Below are 22,380 nucleotides of genomic sequence, written 5' to 3' on the forward strand. Positions count from 1 at the left end.
CCCACAAGACGATTGGTTTTACTGATCCGTATGGTGCCTTGCAATATGGTTTTTTCTATGACCATGCTTCGCAAGATTTTTTTTTCTCGAGATCGATGCTTTGCAAGACAAATAAATGTCATTGATCTTGCGAGGTTCCCTACGGGAACCTCACAAGACGATTTTTTTTTGCAAGACAATGATTTTGATGGAATGAATTAAAATCGTCTTGCAAGGCGCCACTGTAAATGTTGGGAGCATTAGGCCTGAACCTGTAAAAATTGAGACTTCTTGTAGAGAGCTCACCAGCAGCTAAGAATGTTACTTTGTGTGGGGCAGATTTCCTTAGGTTTGCTATGTGGTTAATATTCATCAGAAAAACTGTTAATGAGTCACTTAAAATAATCTCAGTATCCAGTGATGACCCTTAGTGTTGTTTTAACAGAAAGTTGGTAAAGCAAGGTACTGACCAGCTGATGTATGTGTTGACAGTTTAGTTTAGGATGAAGTATTTTCTCATTCTTGCATTCAGTCATTACAATAAAGAATAAATGTGGTAAAAGCAGCTTTTAGAAGATAGTGGCTAGGAGTATTTCATAATTGGAAATCTCACCCTTTCCCACTCTGTTTTCTTTCAGGGGATTGAAAATGTGCCAACAACAATGCTAGGATTACAATGGGAAGTGTCACACTTCGCTATTTCTGCTATGGCTGCCTGTTCACATCTGTGACCTGGACGCTTCTGCTTTTTATTTATTTCAATTTCAGTGAAGAGACTCAGTCTTTCAAGAATGTGCCCATCAAGGGGCTTGAACCTCAGAAGCCATTTCCAAAAAGAATTTATCCTCGGTTTGTTCATGGAGCAGTACATGCGCTAGAACCTCAACGCAGGTATGGCAAGAATCCATTGGAAAATGAGATACAAGATCCTGTTAAAGATGACTCTGAGCTTTCTCCTGAAATGGGTATGTTTGATTGCTAACAGGCTAAATTATCACTGACCACTTTATATGAGTTAACTCTATGTTAGTAGCCTGGTTACAGATAGTGGGAGAAATTTGGGAACCTCTTGTTAAAAATCACTAAGTTCCAGACATTTATTTAAGAATTGCCAATATATATTGCTAATGAAAAATGAAGTACCGTATTTGCCGGTGTATAAGGCGACTGGGCGTATAAGACGACCCCCCCAACATTTCCACTCAAAATGTAGAGTTTGTTATATACTTGCTGTATAAGACTACCCCCTCTTCCGCATGCGTGATTCTGGTTCCTTTTGCTGGGAGAGAGCGAGGGTTTCCTGGAAGGACAGCATCAGCGCCGAACAGCAGACTGTGGGCAAGCAGCAGAGAGGTGGCAGACATTTTGGAGAGGCAGTAGCCATTTTGAGAGGCAGCAGCCATATGGTCGCATCTCAAAATGGTTGCCTCCTCTCTGCTGTTCCCGACAGTCAGCTGTTCAGTGCTAGAGTCAGGCTGTTCCCAGGCTAGGAGCGGGGCTCTACTCGGTCTTACTACCAGGTAAGTGACTTCGCTGGGAGAGAGGGAGGGTTTGCTGGACGTGCACCCGGCATACAAGACGACCCCCCCCACTTGGAGGCATGTTTTTCAGGGCCAAAAAGTCATCTTGTACGCCGGCAAATACAGTACTTGAATTTAATATGTTAGTCAAATAAAAATGATAGAATTGGACAAAGCTGTTTTCTTGGCTCTTAGAGATGTGCAGGGGCTATTGTCTTGTCGTGGCGTAGAGTATGCAGAGGCTGTTTGTCAACTACAGTATTTGGTCAGATGTTACTGTTTTGTTTTGTATGAAAAACAGACAACATAGGAATATTACTTTTTGCTGTATAAGTTTCATTTCAAGGACCTGGATCTGCTAGTTGGCTTGAAATAGAGTGTCAGAACCCACTTGACATTATTTTCTAGGTCATTCATGTGGGGCAGAGGAAGGTACTGCGTAGCTTGCAGGGATTGGTGGTTGAACAAACTTGATCACCTTCCATCATATCCAGCTGTATCTTTGGGACCACTTTTTATTTATCAAGACTCTAGGCAGTGTACTATAGAAAACACTGGTGTGCCCTTCTTCACTTATTTCTTGCTCTTCTGCTTTCTTGATTTTCTGCCATGGAAAAGAGCAATATTCCAGCTTTCCCTTGTGTGTCTCTGTGGTTGAAAAAGAAAACTGCAGGAGTGCCACAAAACTGTGTTCCAAAAGCTATCAGTCATAAAGAACTAAACCACTTTAGCATTGGCAGTGAAGAAATTGAAATAGGGATTTTGTGTATCTTGCTTCAGTCATTAATCCAAATGGAGACTGTAGCAAAGAAACCAGAATGCTGAGACTTAGAAGGGCAGTAGTGAACGAATTAGAAAAGATCATCAAGGATGTGTCACTGGAGACCCAACACCAAGATCATCCAAGCTCTTGTCTTCCTGATTTCCATGTATGAGTTTGAAAGCTGGATAGTAAAGAAAGCTGACAGGGAAAAATTAATTTGTTTGGAATGTGGTGCTAGAGGAACCTGCCCTCAAGGAAAGACCCATTTATTATTGCTGTGGCCCATTCTGTTGTTTTCGGCCTGGCTGCTTTGATTAGCCAGGCCGGGCAAGGGTCCAGGGAGGAGGTGGTGGCTCGACAGTGATCAAGCACCTTGGCCACAGAGTCAGGCGTTACCGGCTGAAAGGAGTCAAAAGTTACCAGGCAAGACGGAGCGCTGGACATCTCAACTCGACTCCCTGCATTCAAAGAGAGCTCCCGGCGGATGGCCTCCACTTTAGATTTAAAAAATGCTGCAAATTGGTCCAGTGAGAGACTAGGGGGAGGCCCGTCTCCCGGAGCAATTCCGGATAGGTCGTGCACTATACGGAAAAGCTCCGCCTGCTGGTTGGACGCTTCACTTATCCGGTTAGCAAAGAATGATCGACATGCAGCCTTTACCTTATTCAAGTAAAGGTTAGTTGCGACCTTAACAGCTATCCAATTATGATCTGTCGGATTCTTCCTCCATCTACGCTCTAGCCTTCTCCTTATTCGCTTCATCGCTCAAAGCTCCTGGTTAAACCAAGGCACCGGGCGAATTCTGCACCAGAGAGGGCGTTTGGGCACGATCGTGTCTATGGCCCTGGTGGCAGCGGTGGACCAGCTGTCAACCAGGATGTTGACAGGAGCACTAACCAGGTCAGCCGTAATCCCTCTCATGGAATCCTGGAATCCAACCGGATCCAGTAGCCTTCGAGGGCGGACCATAGAAATAGGTCCCTGCTCCCTGCGAGGGGGGAGAGCCACTGTGAGGTTACATTTTATCAGGTGGTGATCTGACCATGACAAGGGGACTAACACAAGGTCCGTCACCATCAGACCACTCTCGCCGCAGTTGGAGGAAAAAGACAGGTCTAGCATGTGACCACCCACGTGGGTGGGGCCGTTGACATGCTGGGACATGTTCAAGGAAGCCATGGTTTCCAGGAACTCAAAAGCTGGCCCAGAAACCTCTGCCCCCGCATGCACGTTGATATCACCCAAGACGAGAAGCCTCGGGGATCCCAACAGTGCCGCGGAGACAAATCGGCCAGCTCCAGAAGGGAAGTGGCTGGGTTGCAGGGAGCACGGTAACACAGCAAAATCCCAATACCATCCCTGGCCCCAATTGACATGTGGAGTGCCTCTAGACCTGGCTTTACCACCAGGGAGCGCCTGGAAACCTCCAAGCTGAATTTATAGACAATGGCTACTCTTCTTGTATCAGAACAAGAAGAAGCAGTGATCACTACTTGTTAATCCTTCCCCATACAGTACTTGGAAATAAGAGCTGTTAATTGTCAGTGTTTGTTCTGTAGTAACTGAATTAATTTTTCATGTTCTTCATTTCAGGTATGATTTTTAATGAACAAGACCAGGAAGTGAGAGATTTGGGCTATCAGAAGCATGCTTTCAATATGCTTATCAGTAACCGGTTGGGATATCATAGAGATGTGCCAGACACAAGGAATGCGAAGTATGTTTTTGCATTTTCTCCAGAAACTGAATGGTTCTTTCAAAACTTCTGTGATGTTAAGATGGCAGGTAGAAGAAGGTTGGAGGAAGAGACTAGGTTCAGAATTCCCTGGGTGGAACATAGCATAACAAAACTATATTTTTCGAGAGGAGATGCTGTCCAGGAATTATCTGGCTGTTTAGCTGTACTGTTTTGTCATTCAGGAGGTGAATTTAGTTCTTTTTCCTTGCAGGAAGTGAGATTTGTGGAGAGAGATTTAAGGTCCTCTCCTTCTGTCTCTGTCTCTGTGTATGCGTGTGTAAATACCTTAGCCCTGCAGAAGGGAAAGAAGAATATTGGGACTGCTGAATATTTTATACTCTTCCTCCTCCTTCTGCATGTGTGTAAGTGTGTGGGAGAGCTAGATTCTCAAGCAAGGGCTTTCTGGGCGATCTTGTTTCTTTTGTTTAAGATCTCTCAGAACTCCAGACAGCCTACCTTAGAGGAGATCTAATATGCATAGCTGTACACCAGCATGTTACTTTCCCAGGAAAGTAACAGCGCCATTTTGTATCACGAAATGAAAACTCTTTTTTTGTCAAGCAGCAGTCCCTTTGCTTCTAGTGCTTTGTTTTTCCTACTAAGGTAGTACAGTAGCTCTTCATCCTTTCCTGACAATTTTGCTGCCCACTTGTCCCCCTACCCTTTGGAACTTGACATTTAGAAAATTGTCTCCTTCATAGGTCATGCCCGGTTTGTTTTTTCAGTCATTCTAGGTAAAAAGAATGTCAGAAACGAATGTCAGAAACGAATGCTGAACGGTGAGTTTTAAGCCCATAGGAACACATTAATTGCGTTTTAATGCCTTTCTATGGGCTTTTTAATTTCGCATTGCGAAGTTTTCATTCAACAGCGATTTCGCTGGAACGAATTAACGTCGCAGTGCGAGGCACCACTGTATATTGTAAAGGCTGCTATAGTCTGTCAACTTTTAAAAACAGGGGAGATTGAGATGAGCCCCTTGTACCTTCTAGTGGCCATTTAAAAAAACCTGAGCGTTTTTTTTAAACCTACTTTCCAATACTAATGTCAAGCCTTCCCTTGTTGAGTAGGTTTGATTTAAATTAATTTGATTTGGAATAATCATTGATTCTTATCCATCATGCTTCTTAAGTGACTATTTAGGTAATGATCGATTTTAATCACCACAGGAATAAATGTATCTTATTTAATCATGTTAACTCATTTCCTATCTTTTTCTTTTTGCTGCCAACCCTTAGCTGCACCTATTTATCTGTGTATTTGCCTCTACTCAGGCCCTTGTAATACCCTCTACAGAAACAGTCTTTAGGTATTGAAGTTAGCACCACTCAGCTTGTATAGAACAAATACGTTTTTATTAAAATAACAGTGCTAAAAGAACTTTACATTCCTAGGCTTTAAATTCATTCTGCAAAGTCCTTTACTCTCTCTGTTACTGCTCCCCACTGCTCAGTCTCCTTCAAACTGCCCTCTGGTTTCTTTCAGACCCCACACTCCACAACCACCCTCTCCCCAATCTCTCAACAGCAGGGTGATTGTGTTAATGCCAGTGGTTGAATTATTATCGGTATGCTAAGAAAAATATTATAGTCTTTACCATTTTCTCTTCTGTTTCAGGTGTAAGGAAAAAAACTACCCTCATGATTTGCCCCATGCTAGCATAATAATTTGTTTCTATAATGAAGCATTTTCTGCCTTGCTTCGGACAGTACATAGTGTTCTAGACCGCACACCAGCACATCTTCTCCATGAAATTATCTTGGTGGATGACAACAGTGAATTAGGTGGGAGACTCCTTCCTATATTATATGTTTGCTTTGTATCAGGCTGGTTTAGGGAGACTTGGAATTAGTGTAAGACAGAGCTTGTATTTAAATTCATTCAAATAATTGCTGTCCTTTACGAGCTGGAGCAATAATGAGCTGTTTTATAGATGAAGCTTTTGTGACAATGACAAAAGTAGCTGCTGGAAAAATAGTGGAATCCTGGAGTAGCAGAAAGGTTCACAAACATATTGTGGCATACGCTTTTGTAACATAGAGCCCTTTGGTACATTTTTGCAAATATGGCCTTGTGTTTAATACTAGCTCAATGATAATAACAGAGAAGGGCCATTGCGTTATCGTGAGCCATCCAGGGGCATCTCCCTGAATGCCTTTGCAGGCAAAATTAGATAGTTTTTGTTCAAAAAGGCAATTCTTAGACCGTAAGAGTCATCTCTGTCACACTATTAAGTGTATTTGGTTAAGTTGAATTAAGGTTTTTTTTCTGACCCACGTTGGTGGTTTGTTGTTTTGTATATGAACTAAATTATTTCTATTCTTATTTTGGAGAAGCATTCTACCACTTGGATTAAGACAACCAAATCCTTCTATAATAAAAGACTGCCAGGGATATTACCATGCCAATTGATTTTATTTTGGCTTTATTTTGCTAAAGTATTTAAAGCAGAACTTTCTTTGAACTTCATTGGAAATCAGTTACTATAAGTTGATTTCAGTTTATTTTGTGTTCTAGCTGATCTGAAAGAAGAGCTGGCTGTTTACCTAACAAAAAATCTTCCAAGCAATGTAAAACTGGTTAGAAATGGGAGGCGAGAAGGGCTTATTCGTGGGAGAATGATTGGAGCTTCCCATGCTACAGGTAATTTATTTATTTATTTATTGGACTTATATAAACTCATTGTTTCTTATGTGTTTCAAGATTAAAATCTGTGATTTCTATACTGTAGTTAGTGGATCATGCATAATAACTTGTTTTTTCACTAGCCAACATTTTGATACTTTCCCATTGTCCTGTTGTTCTCTAGTATCAAGGAGCTCCATAGGCCTTAGTTTTTCTGTAGGTACAGTTTTGAGGCACAGGGTCACATCCTCCTATGAGTAACCTCATAAAGATTACATTCCTGTGATGTGTGTGGGGGGCCAGAGATAAAAGAACATTCACTTGTGCATGTACAGGTGCATGTACACCTGCACACAGGTAGCAAAATAAAGATCCATCTAAAATCCAACCTTCATTTCTCTGTACAGTGGTGCCTCGCATTACGACGTTAATTCGTTCCAGCAAAATCGCTGTAGAATGAAAACGTCATAAAGCGATTTTAAAAAGCCCATAGAAACGTATTAAAACCTGGTTAATGCGTTCCTATGGGCTGGAAACTCACCGTGCAGCGAAGATCCTCCATAGCGCGGCCATTTTCTCTGCCTGTGGAGCGAGGAATCCGTCCCAGAAAACAGCGAGCGGCCATTTTGTTTACCTGGCAGCCATTTTGAAAACATCGATCAGCTGTTAAAAAATCATCGCTTTGCGAGAATCGGTTCCCGAAGTAGGGAACCGATCATCGCAAAGCGAAATTCCCCCATAGGGAACATTGTTTTGCAATCGCTTTTGCGATCGAAGCAAAATTTTGCGGCCGGACCTGGTCGCAACTCGAAATGGTTGTAAGTCAGGACGTTTGTAAGTCCAGTGTACAGTCATTGTAAATAAGCCTACAGGTTCTTGGTCTACAAGTTCTTCTATAATTAGCCTGCTTGGCGTAGCCAATGATTTATACACAAGTTAGCCCTGTGGGTACTGACCCCTGCAGGAGGAGGACCTTCTGGCCAGGCAGTGAAAAAGGTGGAATGGGAGAGCGAGGCAACCAAAACTGATTTATAACCAAAGATTGATTTTTGTCTGCACACAATTCCTTGGTGTCTGTACTGTAGTTTAAATATAAGGCTAAATATAATTATATTTTAAAATAAAACTTCTGCTAGGGAAAACAAATTTCTTGTTTTGTTTAAATGTAGAACATTCAGGCATTGATAAATGTTCTGGTTTTCTGTGACCTCTGCTGTCTCTGCTAAGCTTCCATGCTTGATGTGCTTCACGCTTCCTTTTTTTAGGGAAGGTGCTTGTGTTTCTGGACAGCCATTGTGAGGTGAATGAGATGTGGCTGCAACCATTGTTGGCACCCATTAAAGAATCACGCAAAACAGTGGTTTGTCCTGTCATTGATATAATCAGCGCTGACACTCTTACCTACAGCTCTTCCCCAGTTGTCCGTGGAGGATTCAATTGGGGCCTGCACTTTAAATGGGATCTTGTTCCCGTGTCAGAACTGGAAGGCCCTGAAGGGCCCACTTCTCCCATCAGGTAAGATGTTTGCTTGTATCAGTTACAAAATGCCTTCAGAATGTAATACACATCATAGGCTAAAGAGTATCCCTATTTTATTTAAAACTGGGAAGAGAGAATTATGTGTGTCACTATGAAATCCTTGAATGACATCAGGCTAAAAATGCAATAAATGTGTAGCAAGAAAATAAGGCTGAACATTCATCTAATAACTTTTAAGCATTAAAGAAGAATGAAGAGAAAGCAAAAGCTAGTTGGTACAATAATGATCTTATAATAATCTTAGAATTGCAGAGCTGGAAGGGACCCTAAATCATTATCATAGAATATTTTCTTATTTGAGGAAAACTGATCAACATGTAATTAGAATTGAAGAGCTAAAGCCAGAATGCTAGTGGGTTTCATCTCTAACAAACATTTTAATGGACACCATTTTTCTTACATTAAACAAGGAAATTGGTTGTAAATTCTGTTCTTTCCCAATTCATATAACATTTATTGCCTGTCATAAAAACACTGGTTAAAGTTCTCCAGAGGCAAGATGATCCTAGTCCTTGAAGTCTTTTAGTGGAGTCAAGGATGGGAAAGTGTAGCCCTCCAAATATTGTTGGAGTGCCACTCCCATCAGCCCCCATCATCTGTTGGCTAGGGCTCTTAGGAATTGCAGTTCCAACAACATGCAAAGGGCCAACATTTCCCCCCTCCCTTCCATAGCAGATGTTCAGTAAATGAAAAAGAGAAAACAAATACACTGTTTAGAACACTTGCTAGAGAATCTGGCTAAAACCAGATCCTTCATTCATTTTCTTTCTTTATTTGTTTGGCCATATCAGTAAAGCAATCAATGTTTATTTATATACAGTGGTACCTCGCTAAACGTCAAATCCGCATGACGATGACTTTTTGTGATCGCTATAGCGATTCGCAAAACAGTCATTCCTATGGGGGATTTTCGCTGGATGTCAATTAGGTCCGTGCTTTGCGAACCATTTATTCGCAAGACCATTTTTTCAGCTCCGCAAAATGGCTGCCCTGTGTTTTCCTGACCCATGCTTCACAGGGTAGCCATTTTTACAGCTGATCAGCGCTCGCAAAATGGCTTCCCTATGGGCGATCTTCGCTGGACGACAGTATTTTCCCCGTTGGAACACATTAAACTGGGTTTCAATGCATTCCAATGGGGAAAGGGTTTTTGCATGACGACAATTTCGCTAAACAGCAATTTTCCCGAGATGGATTATCGTCGTCATGCGGGGCACCACTGTATTATATATAATTATACTATATAGTGTGTGCATTTTTCCTTTAAAAAGGACCTAAGGTGGCTTACATCATTACAAACACAATATTAAAAGTTATAAACAGTAAATTATTCATATATTTAAAATAGAATTAAATAAAGATTGTATTCAAAATGTTAAGGAGAAAATGACTAAAACATATTTAAAAGCAACAAAAACGCAAATCATCGTGTTTTAAACCCCCAGTCCAGCACCCAATAATTAAAGGAAGCCTTGCCTGAAGAGAAAGGTCTCCTACTTGTGTAAGGGCAGGAAAGACAGGACTAACCTGACACAGTTAATACTATTGGGACCTTAGGATCACACTCTTAAATGCCTCCTAAAATATAGGTCTATACTGATCTGGCAGTGAGCTTTCCTGGCAAATCACTCTAGAAAAGAAGTTCCAGAGTGATAGGTAACACTGCTGTAAAGCTGCTGCTCCATTTTTGTTGACCATAGCTTAAGGTCCTATTCAGAACCCCTGGATAAATGAGCATTTTGCTCTCTAAGACTTGTACAAGGAGCCATCTTTTTCTCTGAATGCTTTTCTGTTCCTCAATTTCACCTCCACTCCTCCGTAACCCGAGCTGGCCATAAATGGAGGATGTTCTGTGGGCTCTCAGGTGGCTCTGCAGATGACAGAATTGCTGGATGATGTTCCATCTGCCCTGGAGCCTTCATCTTCTGTTAGCCTTCATAAATATGTTGGAGGAGCTTTCCACTTCACTATTGTTAAAAAGGATCATGGGCCCATATGTTTAATGGTCCTAAAGCCTTCCCCCTGTTACTGGAGTTCCATACTGTACAGCCCTTGCTCTTGTGTGTCTCAAACCAGCTCATAAATCTCATGCACTCCCCACTGCTCTTTATTTTCACTTTTTCCTCTTATTAATGATTTTTTTTACAAAAATTGTTTTCTTATAGGTCACCTACTATGGCAGGTGGCTTATTTGCTATGGACAGAGAATATTTCAGTGAACTTGGACAATATGATAGTGGCATGGACATCTGGGGAGGAGAAAACCTGGAAATATCATTTCGGGTATGTATAATTTGTTCTCTTCTGACAGTCTTTTTTTTCTTGGCAAATGTTTCCTATGAAAACAGAAGTTTTTTGTTACTCTACCACTGTGTGCTAATTTTCTCTAGCTCTCCAGATCAGTATGAACTGTTCTGGCGTATTGCTGTTTTGGGTACAATATACTGCTTCATCTAAGAACTAGATAGGTAGAAAGATTACTGCAGAGGTAAAAGTCTGAATTTCTGAGACAGTTCCATGAAGGCACAAATTCTTTTACTATAATTGGTTCTGAAAAGAGCTTGTTTTAGAGACAGTATCTATTGTAATGTAGTAAATACTAGTTGGGTACCAGAACTGCTTTCTTCACTGTATACAAGGGCTTCTTAAGAATAGATGAAGTAATATTTAGGGAAATAAAAATGTAATTAGAAAACTATACAATTAAAAAAATTATTTGGGGACATTAAATCCTTTGTATTCTTGTTGCAAATAGATATTATTATGACATAAGTGGTCTAGTTAATTCGATATGTGGACCAGAAACAACTTGATTATGTACTTGGAGTGCCTGGATTTGGATTGCTTTAGGTCTCTGCAGATTCTGGCATCAACAGAATACAGTTGGAAAACAATTTCTGAACTAAAGATACAAGTTGCATCTTTTGGTATATGTGTAATTACTGGTAGTGCAGGAAAACAGGCAAGCATTCATTATAGATCAAAAAGACTGGGACTGGATACTGACGCTGCGTAGATATTTCGAAGACCAGTCTCACCTCACCTCTTGATAATGTTATCTGACATAATAATTATTTATCCTGTGGGTTCACTTCATTCACCATTTCAAGGGGAGCTGCTTGCAGAATGGAACAATTTGAAGCAAAGAACATTGAACTGTGAAGATTATAATGTTCATAAAAGGGATCATTCAGAAAGATGGGTTCTACAAAATTTAATCCTTTCTAGCCACATGAATGGATTGGTGTTCTTTAGAAATTATGCTTATATTTTGGATAGTGATTAAGTAAACATGCGTTTTACTTATCCCCTCTTTTTTTTCCTGAGCAGATCTGGATGTGTGGGGGCAAGCTTTTCATCATCCCATGCTCTAGAGTAGGACACATCTTCCGTAAAAGGCGTCCTTATGGCTCACCAGGCGGACAGGACACCATGGCACATAACTCTCTGCGGCTAGCACATGTGTGGATGGATGAATATAAGGTAAGATTACCATCATTATAACAGTAACTACTGAAAAATGAAATACAGATCATGAAACATTCTCAAGTTACACTGAAAAAAACCTAATGGGATTCTGTGCTGTGGTGTGGCTATGTAGGAGGAACTAAAGCTTCTATTTGAATAACTTTGTTGCTACAGTGGTTTATGTAATCTGAGGGCAGAATTACATGATATGGGAGTGATTGTCTTCCTACCGCAACCAAGCAGGCCCACGTGTCCCATTAAGATGGTGAAGAATACACTTTAAAATAGTTGAAAAAGAAATATAGTTTAATATAAGAAGCAACAGAGTGAAAATTGCATTTGGTTGAATGAAGAACTGAGTTTTGGGGTTAGCTTGTTTATGGGAGAAATGAGATTGAGTGGTGAAGGTGCTGCAGGCCGCCTGGCACTGCGATAGTCATAAGCTGTATGTGTTTGAGGTCTTATCCTAGGCTCTGAGAAAAGGAGGTGCCATGGTTAAACCTCACATAGGTCATGTATGTGCAAGTGAATCAAGAACTGGGGTGCATGCCCTACAACCTTTGAGGTTGTCTCAAATTGTCCACTGCCTCCAAAGAGAGGGGATTCTTCCTCATTTCACAACATTTTATCCAGCCCGGTATTTTATTTTGGCACAGGATGTTGTCAGTAGAATCAATTGCACATCAGTAGTAGCAGAAAACATATAACAGGTGGATGCCCTGGACATTAAGCATTAAACTCCTCTAGAGCTGACAGCCACTGTTCTTGGAGAGTGTTTAATGTGGGGGCCAGGAGCGGTTGATCATGGCATCCTCACCCCATTTATAGCTGGTGCATTAAGAATTGAGGAAGGAGTTGTGGTGGACATCTCTGATTATGCATTTGAAGAACATTCTGAATAGAGATGAGATATTCATATTTGTCTCCAGGGGGGACGAATATAAATATTGGCAGCCCAGATGGATGGGCCAATTGAACTCTTGCCCCAGAACTGAGCTGTCCGCTTACCGCTCATGGCACGGTGTGTGCAGCCATCATCGTTCGTGGTGTGCTAACCACGGAAGTAGCCCTGCTGGGCCTTCCCCACCTCCCCATGCTACTGATCACAACTGTGAAGAGGTGGGATGCCAAGTCTCCCTACTCAGCTGCTGAGTTTGTCAGCAGTGCAGGGAGGCAGGGAAGCCCTGGCCGGGCTACCTGTATGATTGGTGTGGCACAAATGATGATGGCCACACACAGTAAGTGGACAGCCCAGTTCTAGGAGGAGGGACCAATCAGCCCAGCCACCTGAGACGAATACAAATATCCCATCTCTAGTCCTGAATCTTTCACTCACAATTCTGGTTCAGTGTCCTCTATCTATAAGATGCTATGGAATTGTATCTCCAGCCAGAAATTGGTTGGAGCACACATTAAAAAAAGTCAAGCATTCTGGATCATGGAAAGCTTATTACACACTTAGAATTCTTCATTTGTTCCTGCCTTTCTCAGTAACTATAGGCATTGCCATTTTTCAATGACAGATAAAGATGAAAAAGCACACTTTGCTCTGAGTTAAATTTTGTGACATTGAATATTCTTTATCTTATGATAGTCTCAGTGTTCTCACAAATAATTTCTCTTGCCATTGTTTCAAAGTTCAACTTCTTTTTTACTGGACTACACCTGCCAATGTTCTTCATCCATTTGTCACCTCTAACAAAAGGCCAGGATGATGTCAGAACAAAATTTTCTTGCCCTCAGGCATCTTCATTGGCAGGAGTGGAATGGGGAAATCAAGAGTACAGTGGTGCCTCGCATAACGATGTTAATTGGTTCCAGAAAAAAAAAACGTTATGTGAAAACATCGTTATGGGAAGCACCATTTCCCATAGAAATGCATTGAAAACCGGTTAATCCGTTCCAACTGGAACGGATTATCCGTTTTTTTCCCTCCCCCCCGCGGCTTGGATCTGACCCATGGCGGCTACCTCAGCCATGGCTGGACTCCCTAGAGTCCGGCCATGGCTGGGGTAGCCGCTGCGGTTACCCTTTAAGCGGCGGAGACAGGCTGGGGGGTGGATCGGGGAGCTTGAAGCCTCTCCGCGCCGCCTACCCAGGTCGTTCCCGGACTTCTGGAAGTCCGGGAACGACCTGGGTAAGCAGCGCTGGGAGGCTTCAAGCTTCCCAATCCACCCCCCAGCCTGTCCCCGCCGCTTAAAGCCTCCTTGCGCCGCCTACCCAGCCCGTTCTCGGACACCTAGGTGTCCGAGAATGGGCTGGGTAGGCGGCGGGGGAGGCTACCGGCATCGGGGACAGGCTGGGGGGTGGACCGGGGAGCTTGAAGCCTCCCCCGCCGCCTACCCAGCCCGTTCTCGGACACCTAGGTGTCCGAGAACGGGCTGGGTAGGCGGCGCAAGGAGGCTTTAAGCGGCGGGGACAGGCTGGGGGGTGAATCGGGAAGCTTGAAGCCTTCCTGCGCTGCTTACCCAGGCCGTTCCCGGACTTCCAGAAGTCCGGGAACGGCCGGGGTAGGCGGCGCGGAGAGGCTTCAAGCTTCCCGGTCCACCCCCCAGCCTGTCCCCGGAGTTCGGAAGGGAATTGTCGGCAGGGGACGGTGGCTTCGGGGTCCTTCCGAGGCCGCAGCCCACTGCCGACATTTTCCCCCAGCTGAGCAGCGGGGCTTCAAAGCTCCCGCCGCTCAGCTGGGGGAAAATAGTGCCTATGGGGAAAAATCACAAAGCGATTTTTCCCCATAGGCAAGATCGTTGTGCGATCGCAAAAGCGATGGCAGCGAAGCCATCGTTATGCGATTTTTTCGTTAAACGGGGCACTCGTTAAGCGAGGCACCACTGTATTTTCAGCCACATGTTTTCAGAAATGTGCAGATGCCTCAGTAATTATTGATTGGAACTGAATTTCAAGGTGTAATTTGGCAGGCAAAAATTATTCTTGTTTAAAAATCTCAGAAATCAGTGCGCATTTTTCCTGAGCTGTGTATATTAATTCTCACATAAATATAAATTGCAACATGCTGAACCTAAAATCATTGTCGGATCTTTAATACTCCTCTACCACTCTCACCTTGCTGCAATGTAGGAACAATATTTTGCTCTACGACCAGAACTGAGGACAAGGAATTATGGAAACATAACTGAGCGTATTGAGTTGAGAAAAAAATTGAACTGCAAATCATTTAAGTGGTACTTGGACAATATATACCCAGAGATGCAGATTTCCGGGCCCAATGCCAAGGGGCAACCACCCGTCTTTTTCAACAAAGGGCAGAAACGACCAAAAACTCTGCAGCGTGGAAGGGTAAGGATGTAGCCTCAACTCTTCAGATTCTTAAATGTATGCTCTGAAGAACGTAGCTAGGAGAAGTGTGATAGCTGTGTTTGGCCAGAAAGAAACTACTATTACTACTTTACCTTTGAAATGATCCATTTTAATATAAGAGCTGCATTGAAAATTCATTATTTTCACAGCACATATTTGGACTCAAAATACTAAATTAGTAACTTCTGTGCAGCTAAACAGAATCTTGAGTTTTCTGAATGTATTTCAGCTTTGTAGGCCATCCTTGTCTTGTGTGTGACCAAATATTTTGTGAGACACTTCTCAAAGAATACATGTGGAAAATTTATATTGGAATATTTTGCTTTTTTCAGTCAAGCTCAGCAAGTTGGAACTAGCAGGAAACTACATAATTTTTCAGGATGGTATATTTAGAGAGTACATTTGCCATGATTCCTGTCAGTGGGTCCAGCATGTCAGAAACGGTTCTACAGTGAAAGAAGAGAAACAACCATGGATGCCAAAGACTGAAGACACTTTTGCAGACTAAAACATTTCTGTCTTGGTTATATAGGCTGTTGAACTAGAACATTTCTAGCTTTAGTCCTTTTCCCAAGATATGAGAAGAATGACCAGGATTCTCGATGGACTTTTACTGCTTTCTGTCACATTGTCCTCTTGGAGTTTAAGTGTTGTTGTTTTTTTTACCACCCGTACAGTTACATCACCTTCAGAGCAATAAATGTCTGGTTGCCCAAAGCAGCCCAAGTCAGAAAGGAGGACTTGTTGTGGTTAGAGAGTGTGACTACAGTGATCAAAATCAGGTAAGTAGCCCTAGACTAGCACTTTTTCCTTACTTGCTTATATCTCTCTGTCATTTTTTAAACAAATAAATATAAATAATCTCTTGATTTATTGACTGCTAATTCTGTCGTACTTGCTACTTACTTGGTAGTCTTAAGTGTGCATGATCAAACACAAAAGGTGGCTTTTCCAGAGCATCCTGCCACTATAGTGCTCTGGTCACTTATACTTTAGATTCAAACACATGTGTTCAGATAATGTTTTATCAGTGATGGTCAGGTGGGAGCCTAAAAGTATTATAGAATGTACAGAAACACCCTGTCTTCCTAGTGTGAAAATCACTACTTGCCTTCTATCAAGGAAATGATTTCCCCATGTGATACATTTGACTTCATAGTAAGGGCTTTTGCAGCAGCACCTATATCTGGTTTTGAGAAATAAGAAATATTCCACAAAATTAATACAACTTCACGGTGAACATTTCTGTATGCAGTGGAATTTTCTGTTCTATACACGTCTCTTGTATAGAAAATACATACCATTTTCTCGTCTAAGTCAGGAGTGAAGTTTCTTTGCCCATCTGTGTATCATGGGTCTCCAGTTCCCATCAGGCCTAGCATAATATTCCATGGTGAAGAATGATGGGGACTGAAGTCCAGTGTCCTCAACTCCAGCAGGAGGTTAGAACTCCCTCACTCCTGCTGTGAGGGAAAACAACCGATAAAATTTGAAAACTGTTATGTAACATTAGATGCAAGATATGGCATAAAACCATAACATATATTTCTTTAGTTAAAACTGTTTCCGTCTTGGCAGATAATTAAACGGTGAGATTTTTCATTAGCGCACATAGCACTAATGTAATTGACCATCTCTGTTCTTAGGTGTGGCTTTACAATGAAGACCATGAATTGATCCTAAACAACCTTCTGTGCTTGGATATGTCTGAAACTCGCACTTCTGATCCCCCACGTCTGATGAAATGCCATGGATCGGGAGGATCTCAGCAATGGGTGTTGGGGGTGAGTGGTGGCTAATGTGAGGTACACTTCTGAGTATGAAAATGGGCTGTTCAGTAAAACTCCCACTTTCATTTTCCTTATAGAATGATGGGTTTGTTAATGTACTTTATGAGTGGGATTGAGTCCTTGTGGATTTTGGGGAGTCCGTATAGTCTTGGTGGGAGAGCTTCTGTCTTGCAGATTCGTTGAAGGACGTTGGGGTGCAGGGAGAAACTCTTGATCAGTATGTTTGTTTGGTGATTTTGTTGGTTGGGTCCCATTTCAGTTTTCTGTAGGTGGTGGGGTTAGAAGTTCTCTGATTTTGTCCTTGTATTCTTCTGTTTCCATGATTACTGTGGTGTTGCCTTTGTCTGCTGGCAGGATGATGATGTCCGGGTCTGAGTTCAGGGACTTGATGGCATTTCTCTCCTTTCTTGTTATGTTGCTTTTGGGGATTTTTGCTTTCTGTAGGATCCTAGTCACTTCCTCTCTGCTTTTTCTTCTGGAAGATGATATAATGCTGATTCCACGTTGGCAATTATATCTTCCACAGGAATTTGTCTGGGTGTGAGTGCAAAATTTCCTCCTTTGCTTAAGACTGAGGTTTCTTCTTGTAGTCTTTCAGAACAAAATCTTGAGCTTTTCCACCTCACCTGTTCTTGATACTTTTATCTCTGCAGAAAAACAATCGTCTCTATCAAGTGTCTGTTGGGCAGTGCATGAAGGTGGTTGACCCACTTAGCCTCAAAGGATATGTGACCATGGCAATTTGTGATGGCTCCCTCCCTCAGCAGTGGCGTTTGGAGAGCTGAGTAACTGTGAAGGCCCATTTCCTCCATCGCCCTTAGTGGGGCTGAACCCACAGGACCTGTAACACGAGCTGCTGTATGTGAGACAGAGCGTGCAAGGGAAATCCAACTTAGAAAGCTGTTGATGGACCGTGGTATGCAGAAAGGACAGAAGCTGTGGCAGTCACGTTTTGGTTTCTCCGAATACGTAGAAGTGCAATTACATTCCTTGGAATTCTCTGCATCTGGAAACACTTCCCAAATTAATTAGAACATTGCAATAGAATGAAGAAATTTAACTAAGTGGATATTTTTCAGTTGCCAGAAGAATACTGTAGCCTGTTCTACCTTTATTTTTGTGGACAAGGGTACTACACTTTTTCATTTGGATGAATATATGAATTATTGTAAGTATTCTGGAAAATATATATATATATATATCCTGGCCATGGGCATATTTAATGTTAGTCCATTTGTTTTAACATACCGGTTCAAGTTTTATCACTGATTTTTGATCCAGTATTTAAGAGTAATTGCAGATTTGATTTTGGTGACGCTGGCCAGTATCCAGTGGGCGACGAATGGGTATTTCCTTACGCAGCAAGATTTTGCTGTCTCCCTTGTTCCCCAGTTGTGCACTCCCATTTCCTCCAATCATCTCCTGCAGGTCAGGGAACCCTTAAAAAGGCCTAGGAATTTGCAAGTTGACTGCAGCAGACATGAATCATTGCTAGAATTGGGCAGGAGGCCTACCTTGTAAAAGTAGAAGTGCCTTTCTTTTCCCACAAGGCACCTTTGGTTGCTGCCTGTGAAATTAGCATTACATTTACAGTTTTTGTTAGTGTAGTCTGTTCTCAGTTGCGAAGAGTGCAGCAGAAACTGATGTATGCTACAGATGCTTAAAATGATTATGAAGATTAGTATGTGTGCTCATGTGTATAAATAAATGTTAGAAATTTGAATCTTTTGGACTGAAAGCATTCACTGAATGACATTCATTGTAAAATTAGTTTTGAATTTGTGTTACATGACCTATGTGAAGAAAGGATATCACAGCTGGGTGGTGCATGTATCTTTATTAACCAGTTGAAAGAAACTTTATCTTGGTAATAAAAACAGGTATTCCTTGTAGCTTTGGGAATCACCTATATGAAGAATTTTGCATTAGTTTTAATGTTAACTTTTTGCAGGTTGACAGCAATGATCAACATGCAACAGGCACACAGTATTGTTTCCTCTTTAGCAGCTTATTTCTCTAGTGTTACTCATTCTAATATTTAAACCTCCCAGCACACAGAATACTTTCAGCCCATGTGGATAGGGTTCTGGCCTTTGCTGCTCTTGTCTCTGAAAAGTATCTGGTTGAAAACCCTTCCTGGGGGGAAGTTATGTGTGCATCAAATAAGCATCGTCAGTACTTTATTGCCAGTACTGTGTTCTCACAACATGTGTACGTGTTGTGCATGAGGATTATGAAGATGACGGGGGCTAGGAAGTGTAACTCTCTTGCTCTTTAATGAACAAAGCAGATTATCTGAGTGTGTTAAGGCAACAATCTAAAATGATAATGAAAAGGCAGAGGTCTAAACTATTATACAAAATGATCTGGGCAGGTTATGCTTTATTATTAATTTTTGACTTTCTAATAGGGCTACTTCAGTCATGGTATGGTAGGTCAGTGCTGTATGAAAATTATGATGTTGTGGAACACAATTCCTTCAAGAGAATGGATCGTCTTCTGTGGAAGTATATTGAAGATGTATTTACATCCCGATACAAAATAAGCTTCATTAAATGAAAATATAGTGTTATGGGCTGTCAAGTTGGAACCCACTTATAGAAACTTTGTAACAGAGCTTCCAAGGTAAGAGAGATATTTAAGGAGTGGTTTTACCAGTTCCATCCCCAGTGGGTTTCCAGGGCTGAACAAGGGATTTGAACCCAGGTCTCTTAAGTTCTAGTCTGTCACTCTATTATGCCACACTGGTTTATTGAAATGTCTATAACCTGCAGTACCATCATCTTGCGTCCAAATACAAAATAAGCATCATGAAATGAAAATATAAAGGTAGTATTTATAGATGTAAAATATTTTATTTGTAAATGCTGATCTTCCAAATCCATTTCCACAAATTCCAAAGCCCATAACACTCTGTATACTTCAAAAATTCATTTTTGTCAACATTAGATAACTATTTTACAGAACAGAAAAAACCTGTAGGACAAATACTGGTAGGATGTTGGAGTATTGTACAAGAGAAGAAAAATATTCAAGAAACAAATTTCATACAGCTATTTATCAAGAGAAAAATATATACAGTTGATTTATTCTGTAAGATAAAAATACATCATGCCATATACATTACAAGTTCAGAACTGTATCACTGAATTATACCAACAGTTTTACAGTTCACTTTAGCTGTGCACACAAAAAACTTCATTTTTTTTAATATTTAGTCTGTGAAGTGTCAGTACCAGAATTTAAAGTACAAAATAAAAAAACTAGCCTGGTTCAAAAAGTTGATTAGGTTTCTACAAGCAAACACAACAGTGTTTTTTTTTAAAGAAATGTAAACAAAAACAATCCATACAAACACATCTTTAAATTACATTTTCCAAAACCCTATTGCCAGAGTTCTGCAGCTGAAAGCACAATTACATCTAATTTTTTCCTTGTTTTTACTTTTAAAGAAGGCAGCTATTGTATTAGAATTACGCTCTCACTACACATTTCTATTTTCACTACATGATTTTAGTGTACGCTGAACAGTTTGTGTAATCCTCACTATTTTTACTGGAAAAGAACATCTTCAGCTTTCTAATTTGGATGGTTTTAGCAGTTATTCACAGTTATCACAAATCCTAAGCACAAAAACCTGATTTAAGAAATAGGGATGTAACAATATAATACAAATAAAATAAACCAGTCTGTCTAAATTTCCCCAGACATCCACAAAAGTCATAATTGTATTATATATGCTTTCTACCATTCTTAAGGGTTACTTAAAAAGTTATTAGTAAAGCACAACTGAGCCTGCTTTAAAGTTTAAAAAAATAAAGTAAAACCTCTCAAACTGAGATTTTGGTTATTCCATAGTAATGATAATGACATGTTTAATAATACATGAGATCATATTGTAACATCCCTATCAAAGTTTAATAATAAGCACCCGAACTGCTGCAGAGTCTGGTAGCATTTGGTCAATTACTATTTTTTTATACTGTACTTTCCCCCCCTCAAAATATTTACACTTTTGTACAAAGTAACAGGATTTGTTAGTTCTGCAGGTAACAGCAGCAGCTTGGCTTCTAACTTTTCTTTTAAAAATAGCTTCATTCACTTATTTCAATAATAAATACAAAAAGTTTCTCTTATTTTACAGAAATCAAAAACTACAATAAACTGACTCATGGAATCAAGTATTTTAAATGTATTTTAGTGCAAGTTATTTTTCCCTTAGCTCTATCCCTAAGGAAGTCATTTCAGTACATTCCTTGTTCAGTGGTGTCTACTTTTATTTAAACTTTTTTTTTCTGTATTTAGAGGGCCTGCCCCTTTAATAAGTAAGGCTGTGGCCAGCACTTTGGACGTCTCCCTTTCGCTGGTGATTTCAGTCTACATTCATTGATGCCCCCACTGCCCTTCAGCAGGTCAGCTATAGCTTCTCTGCCCAAGTTCAACAATTTCTCCTTCGTGAGTTCATAAAATCAAAAGTGCTGGACCGGTCTGGAGATTCATTTCACCTTTGTGCGCCCGGGAAGTTCGGCAACAGCTCCACGTTTTGCCAGCTTGCTTCACACTGGAGTAGAATTTGAAACTTACAGAAGTGATTGTTTTCACACACACCCAACCCCCACCCTGCAGATCAATAACCTCAAGATCACTTCTTCCTTGGGACGAGCAACCCTTGGAGACGGCAAGGAATGCATCTTAGTTCATCCATTTTCGGCAGTTTACAGCTCCACAGTGACATGGAATCTTGTGCTGGTCATCTTCAAAATCAAACTTATAGTCGTAACAGAGCTGAAAAGAAAGTATTTGTCAATTGGTTCTTACAAGCATAAAAGTGATCCCCTCTCAGAAATACAACACATGATTTAATCATGTATTGTCACATTACGTTGTTGATGCTGAATCACCCTTTTCTCATTCAAAACCAATACAGCAGTGAGTTAGAAATTCATCCGCATTGTGTTTAACCTGCGATCTTCTGTGTGTGCTCTACTAGAGAGCTACATCCCTTCAAGGAATTATTTTAATTGTGTATTCTCAAAGGCTTTCACAGCTGGGATCTGATGGTGGTTGTAGGTTTTTTGGGGTGTTAGGAAGAAAAACCTCCAGAACATGGCCAAACAGCCCGAAAAACCTACAACTATTTTAATTGTGTTTCAATCATTTTTTTAACACAACTCGGATATCCATATATGAACGAAATGGGCAGCGTAATCTCTGCATGAGAACTCGACAGCACAATTAAGCACATATTAATAGTTTCTGGTGAAATTATTCCAAGAAGTCATTTTCAGTGTGCTAGTTAGTTGTGTTCTAAGTATAAATAAGAGAAATGCAAATATTATGACATTAAGTTCAAAAGTAGGTTCTACTGAGTTCCTCCCAGGTAAAGAGGCAGGATTACAAGCCTAAATGACAAAAAAAGGCAATTGCTCCAGATTTCCAGCAGTCATTTTAATGGAGAAACCTATTACATATGGTGTTAATGCTAAGATATGCACTGAAATGCATACTATTGTTAATTTGATCAGTAAACAGCAAAATTAAATGGTTAAAAATGAAGTACCTGCATGAGCTATGAGACAGAAGGAAAGAAATGTATTCTGTAAATAAATATTTAAATAAAACTAGAAATTACATAAATCT

The 22,380-nt window shown here is 40.8% G+C and overlaps 2 protein-coding genes across 20 annotated transcripts in view; one reads left to right on the plus strand and one right to left on the minus strand.

The window, feature by feature from the left end:
* Positions 1-22,377, plus strand: part of GALNT11 (polypeptide N-acetylgalactosaminyltransferase 11) — a 36,037-nt gene extending 13,660 nt beyond the window's left edge. For 3 of the 5 annotated variants that reach the window (XM_020779757.3, XM_020779756.3, XM_020779758.3), the window contains 11 exons: positions 618-944; positions 3,856-3,979; positions 5,618-5,784; positions 6,518-6,643; positions 7,891-8,140; positions 10,330-10,447; positions 11,495-11,647; positions 14,711-14,929; positions 15,628-15,732; positions 16,597-16,734; positions 17,394-18,658. In XM_020779757.3, coding sequence (XP_020635416.1) covers positions 656-944; positions 3,856-3,979; positions 5,618-5,784; positions 6,518-6,643; positions 7,891-8,140; positions 10,330-10,447; positions 11,495-11,647; positions 14,711-14,929; positions 15,628-15,732; positions 16,597-16,734; positions 17,394-17,525 — 1,821 coding nt within the window. In that variant the 5' untranslated portion in view covers positions 618-655 and the 3' untranslated portion in view covers positions 17,526-18,658. Of the gene's footprint in view, positions 1-617; positions 945-3,855; positions 3,980-5,617; positions 5,785-6,517; positions 6,644-7,890; positions 8,141-10,329; positions 10,448-11,494; positions 11,648-14,710; positions 14,930-15,627; positions 15,733-16,596; positions 16,735-17,393; positions 18,659-19,150 lie in introns of those variants that run through there. The other 2 variants (XR_002299304.3, XR_013537720.1) reach the window with 1 other exon arrangement.
* Positions 19,576-22,380, minus strand: part of KMT2C (lysine methyltransferase 2C) — a 168,403-nt gene continuing 165,598 nt past the window's right edge. For all 15 annotated transcript variants that reach the window (XM_073002867.2, XM_078378507.1, XM_073002863.2 and 12 more), the window contains one exon: positions 19,576-21,525. In XM_073002867.2, the coding sequence (XP_072858968.2) occupies positions 21,433-21,525 (93 nt within the window). In that variant the 3' untranslated portion in view covers positions 19,576-21,432. The remainder of the gene's footprint in view (positions 21,526-22,380) is intronic.

Source organism: Pogona vitticeps, chromosome 6 (assembly GCF_051106095.1).
Source record: "Pogona vitticeps strain Pit_001003342236 chromosome 6, PviZW2.1, whole genome shotgun sequence".
Lineage (NCBI taxonomy): Eukaryota > Metazoa > Chordata > Lepidosauria > Squamata > Agamidae > Pogona > Pogona vitticeps.